The 21,437-nt window shown below is 36.3% G+C and overlaps 2 protein-coding genes across 3 annotated transcripts; one reads left to right on the top strand and one right to left on the bottom strand.

Moving 5' to 3' along the window:
- Window positions 1–2,181: 2,181 nt before the first annotated feature.
- Window positions 2,182–6,754, top strand: LOC147275055 (uncharacterized). 2 transcript variants are annotated; one of them, XM_086228581.1, is made up of 3 exons: window positions 2,182–3,229; window positions 3,585–4,371; window positions 5,076–6,754. In XM_086228581.1, exon 2 carries the CDS (start codon window positions 3,716–3,718, stop codon window positions 4,364–4,366), a length of 651 nt encoding a protein of 216 aa, XP_086084707.1. In that variant the 5' UTR covers window positions 2,182–3,229; window positions 3,585–3,715; the 3' UTR covers window positions 4,367–4,371; window positions 5,076–6,754. The 2 variants fall into 2 exon arrangements, with proteins under 2 accessions (XP_086084707.1, XP_086084706.1); XM_086228580.1 differs by having other exon boundaries at window positions 2,182–4,371.
- A 1,751-nt stretch (window positions 6,755–8,505) lies between these two features.
- Window positions 8,506–21,380, bottom strand: LOC147275056 (LRR receptor-like serine/threonine-protein kinase FEI 2). Its single transcript, XM_086256342.1, has 14 exons — window positions 21,147–21,380; window positions 19,587–19,801; window positions 18,980–19,115; window positions 18,087–18,158; window positions 17,906–17,977; window positions 15,894–15,965; window positions 14,939–15,010; window positions 14,775–14,846; window positions 14,335–14,429; window positions 13,923–14,090; window positions 13,490–13,822; window positions 11,347–11,592; window positions 10,080–10,213; window positions 8,506–9,270 (listed from the first exon to the last, which is right to left on the bottom strand). The coding sequence occupies exons 2-14, from the start codon at window positions 19,681–19,683 to the stop codon at window positions 9,052–9,054; spliced, it is 1,788 nt and encodes a 595-aa protein (XP_086112468.1). The 5' UTR covers window positions 19,684–19,801; window positions 21,147–21,380; the 3' UTR covers window positions 8,506–9,051.
- Between the last annotated feature and the right edge of the window lie 57 nt (window positions 21,381–21,437).

Genomic DNA, 21,437 nt, shown 5'->3' on the forward strand with positions numbered 1-21,437 from the left:
AAATTAGAGGGCAGGCAGAGCCGCCGGTGACATCAATCTTGGGTTGCTGATGGCGACGGGTGGTGTTGTGACGAGGCTGGGCATGCGCGGGATTTGCAGTGCGTGGAGGCTCCATCGAGATTGGTGCGACAACGATCTTGGGCTGCTTTTCTTGGCAGCACATTGACGTCTGGAGGACAGCTGTTGGAGGGTGCATGGCTTTGTGCTCGGCGGAATATAGAGTCTCTTGGAAAAGAAGGTGAAGTCCCAACCACCAAAACTGACCATACTGACCGACAACTACTGAATTTGAAGTCGTCGGTAATTGATCTTTTCAATAGTGGTGGCGGTTGCGAAGTTGGCCATATCGCCAATGGCGGTTTGGTGATCGATCGTGAAATTATGGTTCGGTTACCGACACTGACCCAACCCTACTAAAATGGCTGGAGACCCTTATTGTTGCCCATATTTGGGCTACAAGAAAACCAAACTCATTTTCAAGCTGGCGTATATGATGATGATGCAGAGCAAAAAGAGAAACTTGCATGTGGCCGACATTTTTTTGATTAGCTGTTATTAGTCGTCGGTAATTGATCTTTTCAATAGTGGTGGCGGTTGTGAAGTTGGCCATATCGTCGGTGGCGGTTTGGTGATCGATCGTGAAATTATGGTTTGATTACCGACACCGACCCATCCCTACTAAAATGGCCGGAGACCCTTACTGTTGCCCATATTTGGGCTACAAGAAAACCAAACCCATTTTCAAGCTGGCGTACGTGATGTTGATGCAGAGCGGAGAGAGAAACTTGCATGTGGCCGACATGTTTTTGATTAGCTGTTATTCACGTAGCTCGAGGTCCCACTTTTCTCTGTTCAGTCAAATCTCTATCTAACTTTGTAGGTATTTGCGCTGTATAAACATCATGCGGATTACTGCAGCACCCTTAGATTAATCAAAGGGCTATCATGCGACCGCAAATTATGTATCATCAGCATAGCCTTGCGTGTAAGGTTCATCCCTAATCCCTAAATCAACTTCCACCTGCCAAGATTCAATATTTGGTACAATATTTAATTCTAATAAGTAATACCTGCACAATAATTTTGACAATACACTGGCCTCTGGCTTTTTTTTTTGTTAGTCTAATATTTTTTAGGCTTATTATAACAAATATTTTTTGAAAATAATTTTTCATTTTATTTTGTCCCTTTAAAGTTTAATTTTCTCATTTTATCTTCAAAATTTTACAAATCTTTTAATAAATTATATTTCGTCAACTTCGTAAAAAAATAACGTGTCGCTTACGTGGATGAGCGACACGTCGGATTTTTTAACAAAGTCATTGACAAATTTGACGAAATATAAAATTTATAAAATTGGGAAGACAAAGTAAAAAGATTAAAATTTAAAGGAATAAAGTGAAAATGAAAGATATTTTTAAGGGGTGTTTGCATGAATAAGCCTATTTTTTATTGAACAACAGGAATACATTTTCCTAAATTTTGAAAAAAGTTAATTTTGTAAAGAACAAAGTACATTTTTGATCCCTGTGTTTTAACGAAAGTTTCATTTTAATTCCCTTTATTTCAATTTTGACAATTTCAGTTATGTACTTTCATTACGTTTGTAATTAGGTTCAAAATATTTATTTTGTTTATATTTTAGACGGAAATATAAAATGGTAACACATATAAATGAATATTTGAGTCATTTACTAATTAATACAATCTAAAAAAAAATTTAAAAAGTTAAATAAAATATAATTAAAAAAAAGATAATTAAGAAAGAAAAAAAGTAAAAACTTAAATAATTAAGAAAATAAAAAAGAAAAGACATACGTCCAACTATGATTGGGCTATGTCGCCAAGTCAAATGAGTTCTACTCAGGTTATTTAAAATGTCTAAAATATTTATACTACATCATATTTTCGTCTGATAATTTAATATAATAAATAATTTAGACTTAATTATAAACATAAAAAAAGTAGACAAAATTTTTCAAAATTGAAAAAACCGGACTAAAGTAGAAATTTTGTTAAAATACAGAGATCAAAAATATACTTGGGCCTTTTATAAAAGTGTTTCAGGCCCAACTGCAATAGAACTCGGGCCCAAGAATAAAATAAAATAAGCTCAAACCCTATCAGTAAATCACTTATATAAATATATAGATATCTCTCAGAACCGAAAGGACAGGACATTGTCAACCACTTAAACTACGGATCTGAAGTACAACCTCTATCTACTCCTGACTCAACTATGGCTAGGGTTTGTGAGTTCAGATCTAAGCACACCATCCATTCATCAAGCAAGAGCTGTCTTAGGACGATGGAGGTCCTATCCATCAAGCAAGAATTGTCACACAAAAAGATTCCTTCAACCAAGGCTTGGACGATGGAGGTCTTATCTATCAAGCAAGAGTTGTCACACAAAAAGCTTCCTTCAACCAAGGCTTGGACGATGGAGGTCTTATCTAATCCCATCATCATCGATCCATCAAGAATAGGAGGGAGGATAGGGAGGCTATAGATCTGAGCAAATTCATGGCCAACCTCAAAGTTGCAATAGATCTCAGAAGATTCATAGCCAACCTCAAAGTTGCAATAGATCTCGGAAGATTCACAGCCAACCTCAAAGTTGCAATAGATCTCGGAAGATTCATAGCCAAAGTTGGGGTTGTCAAGGGATAGAGAGGAAATAGATCTCAGCAGAGCAAATTCATAGCCAACCTCAAAGTTGCAATAGATCTCGGAAGATTCATAGCCAACTTCTAAGTTGCAATAGATCTCAGCAGATTCATACTCAAAGTTGGGGTTGTCAAGGGATAGAGAGGAAATAGATCTCAGCAGAGCAATTGTTGTTGGTGGTGGCGCTCTGACTGCCTTGGAGGCCCCCGCCGCCCACATGATGAGATATTCAAGGCACAACCCAGCAACCCAGCCCCGCTGGCCACGGTACGGAACCTCAACGGCCCAGCCCAACTGGTGGGCTTCCGATGCTAAGGAAGCCAATCTCATCTGCCTCCGGCCAAGTACGCCACCTCAACAGCACAGCCCAACTGGCGATCCGCTGCAAAACAGAGCCCAGGCTTCCTCAGCTCACGATGCAAAGCCCAGCCCTGGGCTCAGAGCAAATCTTAGCAGGCCCAGCCCTCTTGGTCTCAGACCAAATCTTAGCAAGCCCAACAAAGACTTATCCTCGGTGATTTTTGGCAACAGCATTCTTTTTCCACGGTGATTTTTGACCCCGGTAATCTTTCTAAATCCTAAACCTCAAAAACGCCCAAAATCTCAGTCTTAACATTTCTAAACCCTAAACCTTCCCAAACTCTAAACACTCTCAAGCCGTAAACCCTCGCAAAACCCGAAACCCTCCCTCCAAAACCCAAAATTCTCCCAAAATCTAAACTGTCCCAAACCCTAAACCCTCCAAAACCCAAAATTCTTCCAAACCCCAAACACTCGAAACCCTAAATTCTTCTAACCCTCACTATAAATACCAGCATACTAGTTATGCCTCTCTCCCCTTATTTATTCTCTTGCTGCTGTTCCTCTCCTTCTGTTTCTCTCCTGAAATCTCTGTTTATCAATGGCTGGTGGACAAGGTCTTCGTGGAAGAGGAAAGGGCGTAGGGCGTGGTCGCGGGGCGGGTCGCGAGGCTCCAGAGCAAGCTCCGGCACCACAGCAACCGGCTGTTCGAGGGAGAGGTCAGGGTCGAGGAAGGCGTCAGGGTCGCATGGAAGACTTAGCCCCCCCAGTTGAGCTTGTTCCAGCTTCTGCCTCTCGGCAAGCTCAATTGAGTCGCTCGAGGGCTCCACCCAAAGTCAGATTGCTGGTGCAAAGGCCTCCTATCACGCCTCCCCTCGGAAAACCTGCGGCTGTGAATGTAGAAGTCAAGCCTCCTCCTGTTCAGTCTGTTCAGTCCGGTAAGGGGATGGGGAAAGCGGCTACTGTTCAGTCCGGTAAGGCGAAGGAGAAGGCAGCTGCCATTCTCTCTGGAAAGGGGAAGGGGAAAGCGCCTACTTTTCAGTCTGGTAAGATGAAGGAGAAGGTGGCTGCCATTCTTTCTGGAAAGGGGAAGGGGAAATCGGCTACTGTTCAGACTGGTAAGGCGAAGGAGAGGGCGGCTGCCATTCGCTCTGGAAAGGGGAAGGGGAAAGTGGCTACTGCCCCAACTGGCAAAGGAAAAGGTAACAAAATGTTTACTCCTACGCATTCTGACGAAAATCCGCTCGATGGGGTCGAGAACCCTGAAGTGAACCCTGGAGATTTTGAAATGGACTCACCACCAAGAACTTGCAACAGCCCTTCAAAGAAGTACCGGGGCATTGATCGCTACCCCCCTGGAGATGACGGTAATGGTGGATCCACTGGTCTGGCTTGTTGATGGAGGTATTCGTTTTTTCATTGATGTTGTGTGTTTTTTTCTCATGATTTCATTATTATGGATTTTTAACAAAGCTATTTTGGGTTCTAGTATCTCTGTTTTCTACCTTTAATGATCCTTTAGATATCCTCTTTTAAATTTGTTTTTGGGTTATTGTTAAATCAAAATGACAAATGCTAGTTTAGGTTCTGCTTTGGAATTGTGTAGATTTTGAATTTGTTCCAGCGTTATTGATTGATTCGATTAGGTTTTTGTAAGAGTTTAATTAAACAAATTAAAAATGCTAATTTTGTTTCTGCTCTGGAATTGTGGAGATTTTGAATTAGTTCCTGCTCTACTGACTGAGTCGATTCGGTTTTTATAGGATTTTAATTAAACAAAATGACAAATGATTGTTTCGTTTCTGCTCTGTAATTGTGTAGACTAAAAGAAAGAATGGAGGAAATCTTGATTTTTTGCTTGTAATCCACTAAATGTGCGAGAAGAGGTAATCTAGTTTGTCATTTTATGTTCTGCTTAAGAAATATTCCCTCTGTGGATAATGCGTATCAGTATGGATCGTGGACATTTATTGTTTTACTGTTAATATTTGGTCGGTCATGAAGTTTTCTTTGTCCATTTATTTCGAATCTTTAGTTCTCAATTTTTTGATTTTTTTATGAATTTGTAAAGACGGAACTCTTAAGACTTTCTAATGCTGGAAATGCAGGTGATCTTATGCAGAAGCTTGGAAGTGACTGCTGATGGAATAGCTTTGAGGACATACATCATATTTTGGTTATTGTTTATCTACTTTGTTGAAACAGTTTACTAGATAAGAGTCTTGTTTGAAATGCTATTGAATATGGAATAGCTTTGAGGACATGCATCATATTTTGGTTTTTGTTTATCTACTTTGTTGAAACAGTTTACTAGATAAGAGTCTTGTTTGAAATGCTATTGAATATGGAATAGCTTTGAGGACATGCATAATATTTTGGCTATGGTTTATCAACTTTGTTGAAATAGTTTACTAGAGGCTTGTTTGAAATGATATTGAATATGGAATAGCTTTATGGACATACTTATTATTTTGCTTATGGTTTAGCAACTTTGTTGAAATAGTTTACTAGTTAAGAGGCTTGTTAGAAATGGTATTGAATATGGAATAGCTTTGAGGACATACATTATATTTTGATTATGGTTTTGCAACTTTGTTGAAATAGTTTAGTAGATGAGAGGCTTGTTTGAAATTGTATGGAATATGGAATCCATAGGGATTCTGGATTCTATTGGTAGACAATCAAATTGCGTGTGTATCTGTTACAGTTTTGGTTGTCATTTCCTTTTCACGTTTGATTTTGGTCATTTTGTTTGCCTTTTGCCCACTTGTGGCCTTCTACCGCGTAACATTGTAATCCTCCCCACTTCTTTTCTTTTTCATTTGTGCTAATTTTTTCCTTCATTGCTTTGTTTATAATTCAAACAAAAATTTAGTTAAAAAAGTAACTAAAAAGGGTAGATTTTTTTTTTTTTTTTATGAAGATAACTAAAAGGGTAGGAATTTTTTTTTTATGATAATGATTTAGTAATTATGGGGACTATCGATGGCATTTTAAAGGAAGACAATAATTAAGTCGAGGCCTTTTTATATTCGAGTTTGTGTGCTCTGCTTTTGCATTGCGTATGAGGCGATCAGGCGATGTAGTGAGAAGATAAATGTGGAGTCAATTTTAAGTTTCACCCATTGCTATTGGAGGAAAAGCACTGATGAATTGACGAGTCCAGTACTCTGGGGAAAAAGAAAGGGAGTGAAACAGATGAGGATTCTTTCTTGTTAGATGTGTAAATTGAAGTCGACTGTTTTAGGATGTTTGGCAAATTTAGTCGAGGGTCATGTACATTTTTCTAGTATGTAAGCATGGTTAATGTAATAATCTTTTCTTTGTGCTGACTGCTGACCCATGAAGTTCTCTGTCCAATATAGTTTTTCTCTATATCGGGGCCCGTCAACCTGGTGGTGCCAACTTGTTCAATTGCTAAGCTGGTGTTCAACATCGAGAGGCTGTGCTAAAAAGGCCGATTGGCTTGTTTTTTATTTCGTAGACCTGATAAGTTCCTTGGAATAGCCTGTACCTTTGAGCCCTAGACTCCTAGTCATTCTTTGTTTTTGTGCTATTGTTTGTCTATTGAGCTGCCTGCATTGCTGCATTATATTTATATAGTACATTGTTCTTATTTTTTTACAAGGTTGTGTATAAAACTCATAAGATGAATAAGGAGTTTGATTCCAAACCATTGTTCATCCTTATTCATAAAGGAGAGGTTTGGACAAGTAAGTTTAGGGTACTTGAAACTTCATCCACTGGTTTTGGCCGGTTGGGGTACTTTGACATTCCTATTAATTATAAGCTGGTGGTTGGCTAACTCATTACTTGTGAAAAACATAAAAATGTGTTACCTTACTTGCATTACTTGTCAATGCTCCCTTTATTATTAATTTTTTTTGGGTGAAGGAGTAAATTTTTGTCAAATTTTGACCAAATTTGATCAAATAAACAACAAAATAATGATAATTTAGTTTTATATAAGATGAATACTATTCAACACAATCTAGCCAAACTTGCTCAAGATACACGTGCTCGCCGCACTAGCACAACAATCCTAATTTGCATAGGCGTAAGGGCGTATGGCTTATCTGTAGGACGAGCTCAGCTTCGACTTGGATTATTATTACATATAAAAGGATTAAAGACCATATATTCTCTCAATTTGAGCTCGTGTGCACACACCAACCAGTAAACAAAGATAAATCAAAGCCATAAATGTTGTCTAGCAGAGCAAAGAAATAATTAAATTGCTTGATTGATATCTATCTAGATTTGATTTAGAAGAAAAAAAAGAAAGAAAAGAGAAGACATGAATTATAAATTGAGTGAGGCTATGCAAACCACCCTGAGTTGCTGAGTTGACCACCCTAATAAATTTTTTTCAATTTTTTTCCTATTTTACCCTTTATTGCAAAAACATGATGAAATCACCCAGATCCATTCGGTGGTCATTTACCGAAACATCTACCAATGTTCGGCAGATAAGTGTCGAATAAATACAAATATTTCGACAGATAACTGTCGAATACCTTTTTCATTTCTATTCGGTGGTTATCCACCGAATAATCCACTAATGTTCAGCAGATAACTATTGAATAACCATAAATATTTCGGTAAATAACTGTCGAATGACCCGACGAACAAAATTGAAATTTTTTGTTTTAAGGGTAAAGTTAGAATTTTAAAATAGGGTGGTCAACTCAGCAATTTAGGGTGGTCTGAATAGCACTGGCCTTATAAATTATTCTTTCTGCATAGTGAAACGCATATAGCTGCATGCTAGTTATATTCAAATTTAGTCAGTCATATTCAAAACCCTCTTTCAAATTATTCCATTTGGATGGAGATTTAAAGAAGACCACAAAACCAATCATTAATTTGGGTCGGGTGTACTAGAGGCCTAACAATTTAAAGTACAACTTTAATTATGCATGTCATACAACAAAATGTCTATATGCTTTAATATGAAAAAATCTCTACTTAATTATTATGTCAAGTTCTAATTAGTATTCTGGTCCATATGCCACCGCAAATGCAAACGGAATGGCCCTTGAAAATCTGATTACCAAAATTCAGTCTAAATTTTATTGGTCAGACTATTTTGACCACCTAGATTGCTAAATTGATAACTCTATTTTTAAATTTCAATTTTAATTTAAAATAAAAAATTTTAATTTTATTTATCAAATCATTCGACACTTATCTATCAAAATATTTGTAATTATTCGACACCTAACTGCCAAATATTGGCAAAATTTTTAGTAAATAACTACCGAATAGAAATGAAAAAAACATTCGTCAGTATTCTACTAAATATTGTTATTATATTCGGTCATAAACTGCCCAACTCTTTAGTATATTTCAGTAGCATACTGTCAAATAGGTCTGAATGATTTCATAATTTTTTGCAAGAAATGATAAACTTAGAAATGAAGGATGGTCGGAATACCCTCCCCAGTGTTCTTTTTACATTTTGCATATTGAGGATTTCATCAAATTTACTCCCTTCTGACCGTAAAATGAAAAACCACAACTAAAACAGATTAAGAATTAAATTTGTACAAGGGGAAACATAATATTACAAAAGAAGATAACAATGACAGCGGTTGTAGACACTAAAACTAATTATTATCATGAAATCATATTGTACAAAAATGGCATAAACAACTCATTTGCGGAGGGGACCACCTTCGATTTATATAAATATATCATATACACTTAATTTAAGGGAACGAAAGGCAAGAGGAATTACAAGAAAAATAAACAGGAAATGATAAATAAATGACTCAACCACGTGGAATTTTCATCCCGCATGGAGAAGAAGAGTTTGAAAGCACCCACCCAAAATGAGGACAACAAAAGGCGCGAATTGTACCCAGAATCCCATTGATGATAAATAAATTGCTTGAACAGAGGTCATGCGGACAGATGGTGCAGACCATCTTCTAAATGTCATAATCTGCAGAAAGAATGAATGAATGAAATGGATAATGTACCTTCGCAGATTGTGAGCCCCTTTCACCGTTTGCATTGCGTGTCTAAAACAGCAGCGATGTAGATGCAAACCCCGACTTGCCCTGTCTCCACAAAGGCTTTTTAATCAGAGCTGGAATCGTAGAAGTCACTAGGACACGGTGTCATGACCTCAGATTCAAGCAGCTGGACCACCCTGTGCATAGTGGGTCGATCTTCTGGACTTGAAGAAACACATTGAATGGCGACGGAGAGCAAGGCATCAAGGCTTTCTTCTTGCACCCCCTCACACTGTGGATCAACAATGTCTCTTTGTCTATTCTCTGTGACCAGAAAATTTAACTGCAAAAAGTGTTCTTAATATATTAGAAGAACTTCTTGACCACGACACCTTGCATTACTGTCCTAAATGTAATTTGTGGGCGGCTGGGTTTGTTGTCGACTTAATTAAAATTCCACATGATAAAATTCAGAAGAGGTATAAGTAACACCAGTAGTTCAAACTTCAAACTACATCTAAGCGCTCAAACTAAATGATATTTCAAACCTAGCTCATAGGAATATGACCAGCTCAGTTGCTTATTTTAAATTACTTAGCAAGATTTTTCTTTAATAGAAAATTGAAAATGTAAATTGGTTAATTCAGCCCATTACAAGAATTTTTCTTCAAATTGACCACTTCTGTAGGCCGGTTAGATTGAGTCCCACTTCTTTCGAGAAGCGTATGATATTCGATTTCATGCTTAATAAATCACATTTGACTGAATCAACACCTTGAAGTCTATTTTCTAAGTATAGTTACTAAGATAAGGTCAAGAAAAACACTAATTATTATAAATATAGACTACTAGCTATTGAACAGTGCCCTAGTGAATTTGAAAATGCATGCAATGACAGAAAGTAGTATATTCAGCAGAACTAGATAGACAAACCATAAAACATTATCTGAACAAATAGACATAGAAACATACAACATAGGAGAAGACATCTTTCCATATCCAAATATTGTAGCCAAATTTAGAGAACACAATTTGACTTAATGTCACCACTAGATCTATCTTCAGGTCAAAGTTTAAGCAAATTTAACTCTGATAACCCATCAAAAAGAAATATGACTCAAGAACGAGAACTTTTGCAGTAAAGACACATACCCAGCCAACAATGTTGAGGCCCTTCTCAATGAATGATGCATCCGTGGGTCGCTTTCCATTTAACACTTCAAGCACCAGGACCCCAAAACTATAAACATCAGTCTTTTCAGTTGCTCTACCACTTTGCATATATTCTGCCAATGATGTCACATGATTCAGTATGTATATGAATGTAACTTATAAACTATATCGTACTCTTTCAGAAAGAGATCTTCCTGCAAATAGACACAAGAAACTTTTTCTTCTCTTTATGGAACATCAACATATTTCATCTATTCTAGGCAGCTAATTTGGACACCCGTACATTACTGGACACTTCTAGTTTGAGTAGTAGTAAGTGAAAGTAAAAGTATTACAATCGTGCTTATGTATTACAATGAAAAATGTGTTTCTAAAGCCTGACATAAAGTGAATGTTCACTCTACCAAACTCAGATATGCATCGGTGGTCTTTCTTTGCAAGAAATCTGATTATGTACTTCTTTCTCTATATTCATTCTCAAAGAAAATTCTGTAGAATCTGGAATGAAGCAACACGAGGAACACATTGTCCAAATCATTTTGTATTTCATGGGAAGTCTTATATTTTCTTTCTTAAAGCAAATTATGATTTCCATATGAAAAGTATATGTACAGTCTACGGAAATCTAATGTTCTTCCAGCCTTGAAATGGAATTGATCTTTCAACTCTTTAGTTTGTCTTAAGATGAGGGCAAGAGAGACTGTGAGCTACAAACACTTGAGGATGTTAGGTTAGTAGAGGTGGAGGTGGTGGTGGTGGAATTTTTCATAAGGCTCTACACTGGAGAGGGTAGGGTGAGACTGAGAATACAAAGCCTGGGTTGGTGTCCAATAAATAAGGCTAGAGCTGCTTTGCTGCAAAGGCCAGTGAAAGCAGGCAATCTTTGAGTGCAACAAAGTTAGGTCCCCTGGGCCACTCTCGATGTACTTTTTCTTTTGGTTTTAATAAAATTCTGTTTTAGTTTTGATGTGATGCTTACTATTCTAGTGTGTGCTGCTTTAGGCTCTCTTAGGCTACTAGGCAGCTCTGTTTGAGTGTTTAGTTTAGTGGACTGCTGATTCACTTTGTGTTTTTGCCATTATGTTGACATAATTCCAGAAAAGAAAAGTACGGTAGGTCCAGTTCCAGCCAAAAGAGAAAACTACTGTGGCTGGCTCTAGTAAATACATTCCAGAATAGAAGCCTTCAGAGAATTGAGTGCTCAGCATATTTAAACACGAAACTCTGGTCAATTTACATTGCTTACCTGGAGCCAGATAACCAAATGTTCCAGCAACAATTGTTGTAATGTGAGATTCTTCGTCCTCCAACAGTTTAGCAAGTCCAAAATCAGATACTCGTGCCTCAAGATTTCCATCAAGCAAAATGTTGCTTGACTTTATGTCTCGATGTATGATCCTAGGTGAGCAATCATGATGCAAGTAAGCCAAGCCTTTTGCTGCCCCCATTATAATATTCAATCGTGCATCCCAGTCTAGCTGCTCCGATCTTTCTGTGCAATGCATTATGGCACAGTATTGTTTCATGAGTTTATTTTATGTAACAAATATGTGCAATGCCTAGTCAAACATTAAAAAAAATAAAAATACAAAACGAAAAACAAAAAGCCTGGTAAATGAAAGAAATCTTATGAAAATTAAGATTACTGATTATCTATTTAGGTTAAGCTTTGATTACATGGGAATAGTCAACCAGATAATGTTTCTTTGGTTTCCATAAAATGATAGCAAAACATTATGACCACTGAATAATTCACGTAAAGAATTGTACACTTTTATTGATAACTGGTGGTAATTCAATCAAACAGAATTCTTAACCAGCCCAGGGAATTCAGTGCGGAGCTTTTGTTGGATTAAGTTAGATTTTGTGCCCGATATAGGCTTCAGTTTCTTCTTTCTTTTTGAAAAGAAACATAAATTTTATTTAAGGAGAAAAAAGAATACAAACAGTGGACCAGAAGTCCACCTAAATATATCTGCTGAACTACAAAATAATATTACAACAAAACAAACAAGCATCCTAACAAAACTTAACACAAAGCAGCCCTCCAATATAGATAAATAGCGGAAAAAGAAAGGTCCTTAAATTCTGCTGTGACCGAAGCCCAAAGAACTGGCAAAATCTGACTTTCTCCCATAGCTCCTCCACCTCTACCCCCCCAACTTCGGTTTCTTCTAATTTTCAGGATATACTTTTTTTTTTATGAGACTGATTTTCGGAATATACCATTCTTCTTTATTATAGGAATTGGAGGAGGGCTGCTGTCATTTTAGATTTTGTTTAGCTTGTTTTGATGCAACACAATTTTGTTGTCTGTGCAATTTGATGGTTTTAGTTTTTGTATTCAGTGTACACATTTTTTTTTTGGCTATTTCCGTGTACTCTTCACTGTGTGTGTACCTATTAATATAGTTCATTAAAAGTTTTGTTTCTCATCAGGAAAAAAAAAAAAAGGATAATAGAAGAAAGCTTAAAACCACGTTGTAAATGATGGCAAAATATCACAACATTGTATATGATGGCATTTCCTTGTTCAGCAACCCAAATTAATTGATATTTGATGCCTAGACAGCACGTGTTTTATATGGAGTGAGGATGTAAAGGAACTGCACTAGCATGGTCAAATCATCAACTATTTAAGTGAATTGGGCACACATTTTTTTTTTTCAACTTTTTTGTAATAAATATGTTTTAAGCACAAAATTGTCATTTAAATGAAAATCTTCTATCAAGGAAAATACCATACTGCACACCAAAATATTGAATCCGATAAGTCTCACATGTCCCCCTGGTGGAGACCATGATGTGAACTTCTTTATCGGGTTTGTTTTAGGGTTTTCTTATTTGGATTTGTAGGACCTCAATAAATAGGCAGCATTATCATTTTTTGGACAGTGTGCACCTATAATTTAGTTTTCCACTTTGTTAGCTTGATATACATTGTTTGCCATTCCCTAAAAGCTTAAGCTTTTAAGCATTTGGGGCACAGTGGTTTTCTAACATGGTAGCAGACCATTGTTTACAGGAGGCCCGGGTTCAAATCCTCCATCCCCCAATTCTTTCTATTTTTGTCTGTCAGTATTTTTTTTTTTGAAAGGTTTGTCTGTCAGTATATGTCTGCTCTCCGTGAGCAGGTTGGGGCTGCATGTGAGGGAGGGTGTTAAAAGGGAGGGTGTTAGCTTCATATACATTGTTGGTTCATTCCCTAACAGCTTAAGCTTTTGAGGCACGGTGGTTGTCTAACACACTTTAGGTTAGCCTCATTCACCTTCTCTTCCTGAGTTCTACATCAGCCCCTTATTTCATGTTTAAATAACTGTATTATGCCACTAAACCTGATGTGCAAACATGTCGAAGCAATAAAAATAAACACGAAAAAAGCATCTCACCGTGTAGAGCTTCATCAAGGCTACCACCAGGTAGGAAATCATAGATTAACAACTTTGATGTAGGAGAATTGCAATATCCCCTCAAATTCACTAGGTATCGGTGCTTGATACTTCCAAGAATTTCTAGCTCCCTCTCAAAAAAACGATCAAAACCCTCATTCATCTTTACAATTCTTTTTAATGCAAAAAGACTGCCATCATCCATTGCAAGCTTGTACACTGTTCCAAAGCCGCCAACACCAATTATGTGCTCCTCATTCAAAGTCTCTAACTTCTTGATGATGTCTTTAGAAGAGTATGGCAAATCTCCATGAAACATTACAATTGATGCGCCTGAAGTAACAAGACGTTAGTAGAGATGTTGAAATCTAGAAAATCATGAGTTTCTAGATGTGAACCAAATGATAACCCATAAAAATAGCAAGAACAGTACCTCCACTGACATCCATTGCAAGACCTTTACTGTCATGTTTACCAAACTTTTTATAAAGAAAGCAACCCCAGAAACACATGAGAGCCACCAGAAGCAGTGCACCCACAGTTGCTGATGCACTAATAAGTAGCCGGCCAGAGTATTTCTTCTTTCCACCTTGACTTTGTTCTACAAAAGGTTAAATGGTAAACACTTAAGTCATTATCATTAGAAAAGCGTCAGTGAGCTAGTAATAAATACCCCAATGTCATCAACATTTTAAATTTTCTGGAGCGAAGATATATGGGTTCTGCAAGGACTTCACCAACTTTATAAGTCATATGGAAACCACAATAAGAGAAATACTTTCAATTCCTAAGAAATCTCTGAATCAAACATTGCACCCATATATTTCAAATCCAAGGCAGTTTACCTGAGTTCGGAGACTGGGAATTTGGTGCAGGTCCTCCAGTGTCCTTACATTTCATGTTGATTTGTTTCCCACACAAACCACGATTTCCAACAAAGCTGCAAGGAAATGTGTCAATTGACAATTTAAATAACATGGAAATATTTGGGGATTACATTGGCATAGTTCAATATAACTGATCAGTAACCGTGGCAAGATACAGATCTTAAGCAAAGTCTAACAGAGTAGACTGTACAGAGAAATCCCTTTCCACATTGATAATTTTTAATGTTTTCATTCAAAATATTTCATCTATGGGGAGGGAAGAAAAAAGAGAAAGGACAAATAGGAAAATAAAGAGATTTGAAATGAAGTAGCATAATCCTGATCAGTAAGAACTGTAAGTTATCTCATAGCTTCATGATGACCCAAAACACAAACTGTACGAGATGAGCAGTACTTACGAGCTTTCAGATAATTTGATAAGAATGCCATCAGATGGTATTGGTCCAACCAGAAAATTGTTTGACACATTGCTACAGAACATCAAGATTATAATCATCAATAGATTCAATAAGATGTCAATTATCAAGTTTGGAAATGACCAGAAAAGAATGAAGCTACTCACAAAGTAACAAGCTTGTCCAACTTCCCTAGTGACGGAGGGATATTTCCACTGAGAGAGTTACTTGAAATATCTCTGTAATATTTCGAGATAGAATAGTGATGAGTTCCATCCAGTGTTTTTTTCTTTTTTTTTTTTTTTTTTTGGACTCGAAACGAGAAACTTGTATTAATAGGAAAACACAGTATAATCAAAAGTGGACCAGCAGTCTACAAGAGAAATAACCCTCAACCTACATAAACAAGGACATTGAAACTAACATCCAAGGAAAAACACCCTACAATCACAAGAAAAACAGAAACAGGACCACCAACAAACCAAGTCAGACTTACAACTCAGTGTTGATGAGTTAACTAATTTTAAGTTTTTAACATTGAACAATGAGCACAAATCCTGATTGAAAATAAATTAGTCAGCCATAACAATAGTCAGCACATCTATAAACTTAAATTGTTAAAATTTATAAATTTATAAATTCTTAACTCATATAGAAATTAGGTAAATGTAGTAAGCTATAACGGAAAATTGCTGGCCCCGTTTAAACAGATTAGAACCAACCCAAAGATCTCAAAGCAACAAAATCTAAAGTAACAAGGGAATACGGATGGCTAAGATGCTTTGGCCATGTGAAACAAAAACAACGGGGAGTAGTTAAAAGATAATGTGTTATATGTAGAAGGCACTACCAATATATATGGCCAGTGCTTTTAACCAAAAGACATGATCCTTGACAAGGTATCATGAAATAAAATGGATATTTTGCCTCCACAGGATTAAAGTGTGGTCCTGGGAGGTTTATCTATTATCTTATAAACTGAAAACAAAGTTTGAATTTAGCTATAACCATAGGTGGATGCATCACCTGAGTAATAAAACTTACAACTTTGAAATATGAGAAACAATAAAAAATAGTTAAGAAAAATGAAAAACAGTGATCAACATGCTAGAAACAACTCACAAATATTTGAGGTCTGAAAGCTTTCCCAATTCACTGGGAATTAATCCACTTAAGTAATTACCCTGCAAGTATCTGTAGCAACAAAATAAACTTAACTTTCAGCATGAAACAAACGGGATTACTCAGTTAAAAAAGAAACACGGATATAGTACAGACATAATTATTTGAGACTTTTTTCTTGCAAAGGTAAACACATTGTGAACGCCACAACTTGGTTAAGCTATACTTGTGCACAAGTCAAATGAAAGATGATATGAGGGAAAACAAAACTAAAGAGTGAAAGCTAGCAGCTTCTGATATTAAATAATAAGCATAACCAGGACAAAACACCCTTGGTACAACCCAACATACATTGACCTCCTTAAAAAATTTCAACTCCAGCCTTAGGGCACTTGGGAAGCATAGAAAAATGTGATCCACAGTTTCCTCTCCCTTATGGTACCAATTATCAGGAGACTTTTGCTCCAATTTCCAAGATGAACTCGATTCTTGTCTTATTCTCTTAAGCAACCATCCAAGATTGGTAACACCTTTAGTTTGATGTGAGGAATGAGTTCCTCCATGGAAACTTGGTAGAGGACGTTTATGTTGATGTTCTTCCGGGTTTTTCTTCTCCAAAGATGGAAGGTAATGCCGTAATGTACATAAACTAAAACTATATTGTATGGACTAAAACAATCCCCTAGTGGTTACTTTGACAAGTTTCAAACAGCTACTGTGAAATGAAGCCATGGATTGAGCCACACTAATCGCACCTTATTTATTTGTCATTCTCAAGGTAAGCTGTATGTGTTCATGATATTATTATAACTGGGAATTATGTCAAAGTGATGCAAATGCTGAAAACTCATTTAGCTAATGAATTTGAGATTGAAGAGTTGAAAGACCTTAATTACTTTCTTGGGATAGAAGTTGCCAGTTCAGGAAAAGGCATATCAATAAAGTCCATCTTCTTCAAGAGAGAGGAATGCTAGGATGTAAACCCGTTGATACTCCAATTGAGCCAATCATGTTGATGAGGAAAGGTACCAAAAGCTAGATGGAGAACTTATCCGCGTTTCACACACATTTCCTGATATTGCTTATGACGTGATTATAGTCAGCCAATTTATGCAAGAACCCCACCCCATTCTCCACATCTGAAGGTAGTGTTTCACATTTTGATAAATTTGAAATATGGTCCTGGAGAGGAATTTTATTTTCTAAGCTAACAAGGCTGGATCTACTGATGATAGAAGGTCTATCTTAGGCTACTACACCTTTGTTGGGGTAAACGTTGTAAGCTGGAAACTAAGAAACAATCAGTGGTTGCAAGGTCAAGTGCAAAAGCACAAATTCGGGCTATGCTTATGGGATTTGTGAATTACTATGGTTACAAATATTGTTCAAGGAATTAGGTTTTAAACAAGGTGTCCCTATGATTCTTTATTGTAATTACAAGGTGTCTATGGTTACAAACATATCGAAGTTGACAAGCACTTTATCAAGGAGAAATTAGATGCAGACATAATTTCTACACTGTCTGTCATGGCAGGAGATAATTTGATATTTTAACAAAAGGCCAAATCAAGTAAAGTTTTTCATTCAATTTTATGCAAGCTGGGCATGTGTTGTAAAATATGCACCAGCCTGAGGGGGAGTGTACTAGTTTTTATTATTAAGGGTATAACTAATTAACAGTTAGTATGACTATGATCTCATGGTTCAATTACAATCAAAGTAGTTAGGCTGGCATAATAATTCTAAGGGTTGACAGTTAATCAAGCACTTTCACCTAGAAGCAAGAAATTTAGATCTAAAGCCATCACTTAATCAAATCACCCCATCATATGAAATCCAATGAACTAATGGAATCACTATTTTAGCAGTGAAGGAAATAAACAAGAAAGGCAAAGGGATGAGCACATATCTGCCATTAAACAAATTTGCTCTGTCATTTGGAAATATGAGCGAACATCATTCAATAGTGAACATAAGAACACTTGTTACACAATAACAATTTGTAGACTTACATTCCCTGCAACTGTGTGCAATTCCCCAGTTCTGAAGGAACAATCCCATAAAAGTCGTTGTTATGAAGAGCTCTATAACATGATACATCATACAAAGCATCAGTGAAGAGGAAGACATTCTGATTTAGCAAAGATACACCCTACTACCAAAGAAACAAATATATTTCGCAAAGATACATACAAAATCTTCAGCTGGTCTAGCTTCCCAAGGTCAGGAGATATAGATCCACTCAATTTGTGACCAGAAAGACTCCTGCAAGAGAAGTCATGAGAAACAAAATCATAATTGTAAGTTATATTTTTCATTCTTATGCATTACTTGTTACAAGTACTGTTGCACTATAACCTTTTTAAAATTTAAAAAATGGAAATAGATAAACAAGAGGACAAAATATCTTTAGTTTAAAACGAAGGCTGATTCATATAAAGGAAGATTTAAGCATAATATACTTGATTACCCCCTCCCCCAAATAAAATAAGAAAAGAAAATTAGGTCTCAATGATGAATTATAGACTCAAGAAAATCGTCTATTCAAATAAAATCTTCAAGAGAATACTTGATTTAAGCATATTATACTTGATGCCCCACTGTACGGCTAGGACATCCACTCAATCAAAGTGACCCACTAGACAGATATGTTGTACTTTTCCATAATATACATATATGTTTTTGAGAAGAAAGAAACTTTATTGAAAAGATATATTGAGACTAAAGGTTTGGCAGCTTAGCGCACAACCCAATAAGACTTATGTCATATAAACCTAGGTCCATGAATATATTTTTTTTTTCATAGGAGACCTACGTCCTTGAATTGATTATAACAAAATACACTACACTAAGAAAAGATAACAATTTTTGGGACACACCCACAATACACCAAACATCCCCAATAACCAAGACTATATTTTCTTTGTGAAAGAACAATGTCAAAAGATGCAATCATCGTTCTCCCCCCTTTTTTACATAGACACACCAATGTGGAGATAGGCACTTAAATCTCAAGAAACGAGTGTTTGTTAAACATGCATAGAAAGTGATACAAGACATAATCAAAGGTTATATTAAAAACTCACAAATAGATTACTCTCTTGGTTTTTGCATCACATTTCACTCCTTTCCAATTACATGGATCAGGATCTTCTGGTCTCCATTGAAGAAGGATACCATCTGCACTAACAACTGCTGTCCTGAAGCTTAGAAGTGCCTCACCTACAAATTAGAAACAGGATTCAACATATCAATTATACTAAATTAAGGCATGTCTATCTCCTTTGCTTGAACAATAGCCAAAATGTACTAAAGTTGGCCGGTGAAAGTAAATATGTCCCACTTTAGAATCCAGTTGGCCAGTCTAGTAATATGATTGCAAACTCTCCAATATTTCTGACTCTCTAGAAAACACTAGAACAGACAATTGTTTCAGATTAAGAAAAATTAAACAATATTACGGGTACATTTCTTGGAATTGCTTATGTGATTACCTGATAAGTATTTCTAACCAAACTCCACAAAAACTAATACAAGTACAGCAAGAAAATTAAAAGAAAAAAAAAAAAATCATGTCCAGTATTTCTGAGGGTTTTTTTTTTTTTTTCAATGATAATCTTCAGCAGTTATAATATCTTCAATACCTTAAATAAAAGACAAAAATGACAAAAAAACACAAGTATGTCAAATTACCATCAGGACTGATAGCTCTGGTTTCGTTGATTACTATATAAAGCAGTAGAATGTAAGGAAGCCACAGTCCTCTCCATTTCCCCAAAAAGATGCCCATAGTGGCACTGGTCAAGCATAATACAGCTACTATAATTCATCTGACACACCAAGCTTTAGAATGCTTGCCTCTAGTTGATGATGACATCCAGCAGCCGGAAATGCAAGAAAAAAGATTCCTGGAAGAGAAAAGTACTAATTTTAACAGTAATAGCAACATGAGAACCTCATTCAAGAAAGTGGCCAAAATATCTCACCATTGGTGTGCATTATTCTAATTACTTACAATAGCCGTTTGAGTCATCCATTCCGGAACATCATATAATATTTTCTGTTAGACCTAAGCAAATACAAATTTCTATTTGCAGTTTGAGTCATCCACTCCGGTATTTTCAGTTCACATGTATATGATATCACATGAACCTGACCTAGATAGTAAATACTGTAATGTTCTTCGGGTTTGCCTAACTAAAACACAATAACAATCATTGTGTGTTGATGTGCGCCCTAAAGTTCCAGCTTAACCAATAGAATTCTCATTAATGTGGTGAAAAATGAAGATAAATAAAAGAAGAATCACCTACGATTAAATTACCACAAACGCATAAAAGAAAACTGCATCCATGATCAAATTAGTAAAGCAGATCTATCAGACACACAATGAACAACCGCATTTAAAAAGATCAAGGATAACGCTGCCTACAGCCACACGTAAGGCAAGACATAAACACCCAATTCAATACCTATAACACAAGCACTGAAACTAATACAATTTCATTGGTCCCGTTGCTTAGAGCTCAGATGATAATCCTGTCTCCCCATTCCCATTGTTCTCCGAATTTACCTTACATTGTTTACAAACCCAAAACTCTCACAGTCACTGACTCAGCTCTTTCATAACCCTAAATTACTTACTAGAATGACTATTAGATATTTTGCTTTCGACCCAACAAAACCCAGTCAAGAAATTATTTTGTGAATAAAATAAAAAAAATTGTTGCACATTGACCAAGTCAAATAGGTATAAAAACGTTTTAAGTCAATATCGAACACCTTTTTCCAGGATAAATTATAGCATTATGAATAAATGTAAAAACAAAGATGTTCAAGTCATCAAATGTGTGCCCATACACTTCTATCCAGGTTAGATTTACATACATGTAATTTACTATAACTAGTTCATCACTATCAAGGCTAATTATATAAAGTCAAATAAGAAATGCAATTAGTAAATCAAAAACACATTGAATTAATCTTCAAGGAGATAGGGACTGTCACATAAACAACATCTTTAAGCTTCATCAACCATTATTTCATTTTTCTTTGAATTATAAATTTCTGAATCACTGATTTTCCAAGTGCCTTGCTAGTCCTAACTCCTAAGAGCTAAAACGAAGTGAATTACCCTCCAAATTTACATTAATTACATTTCCACAGCGTTCAAAAAATAAATTAAAACAATTTGAAGTAGCTAGAATCGTATAAAAAATGAAAATATTGAGCTGAAATTGAAGTGAGATTTACCGAGAAATGTGAAAGATGAAGCAGCAGCACTTGTTTTCTGTTCGATCTGAGATAAATGTAGGCTGAGCTGTGAAACAGAGACAGCAACAAACGCCAAAACGCCACCGCACCACCCTGTCTCTGAGATTTGTGTGATGCCTAAGCCCCGAGAGAGAGAGAGAGAGAGAGAGAGAGAGAGAGAGAGAGAGAGTGAGTGTGAGTGTGTGTGTGTGTGTGTGTGTGTTTGCGCGTGTGTCGAATTTTAGATGCTTTGGAATTAAAAAAGGGGCATCAGCACAACCAACTAAAACA

The sequence above is a fragment of the Dryas octopetala genome, chromosome 9 (genome assembly GCF_963921425.1).
Source record: "Dryas octopetala chromosome 9, drDryOcto1.1, whole genome shotgun sequence".
Classification (NCBI taxonomy): Eukaryota; Viridiplantae; Streptophyta; class Magnoliopsida; order Rosales; family Rosaceae; genus Dryas; species Dryas octopetala.

What these genes read in the sequence shown, in the direction of transcription:
- LOC147275055 (XM_086228580.1), top strand. Translation starts at nt 3,569, where the DNA reads ATGGCTGGTGGACAAGGTCTTCGTGGAAGAGGAAAGGGCGTAGGGCGT.
- LOC147275056 (XM_086256342.1), bottom strand. Translation starts at nt 19,683, where the DNA reads ATGGGCATCTTTTTGGGGAAATGGAGAGGACTGTGGCTTCCTTACATT. An exon ending in CAGAGCTATCAGTCCTGATG is followed by an intron (nt 19,116 to 19,586) that starts GTAATTTGACAT and finishes TCTAATTTGTAG; the next exon opens with GTGAGGCACTTCTAAGCTTC. An exon ending in TGCAATGGATGTCAGTGGAG is followed by an intron (nt 13,823 to 13,922) that starts GTACTGTTCTTG and finishes TTGTTACTTCAG; the next exon opens with GCGCATCAATTGTAATGTTT.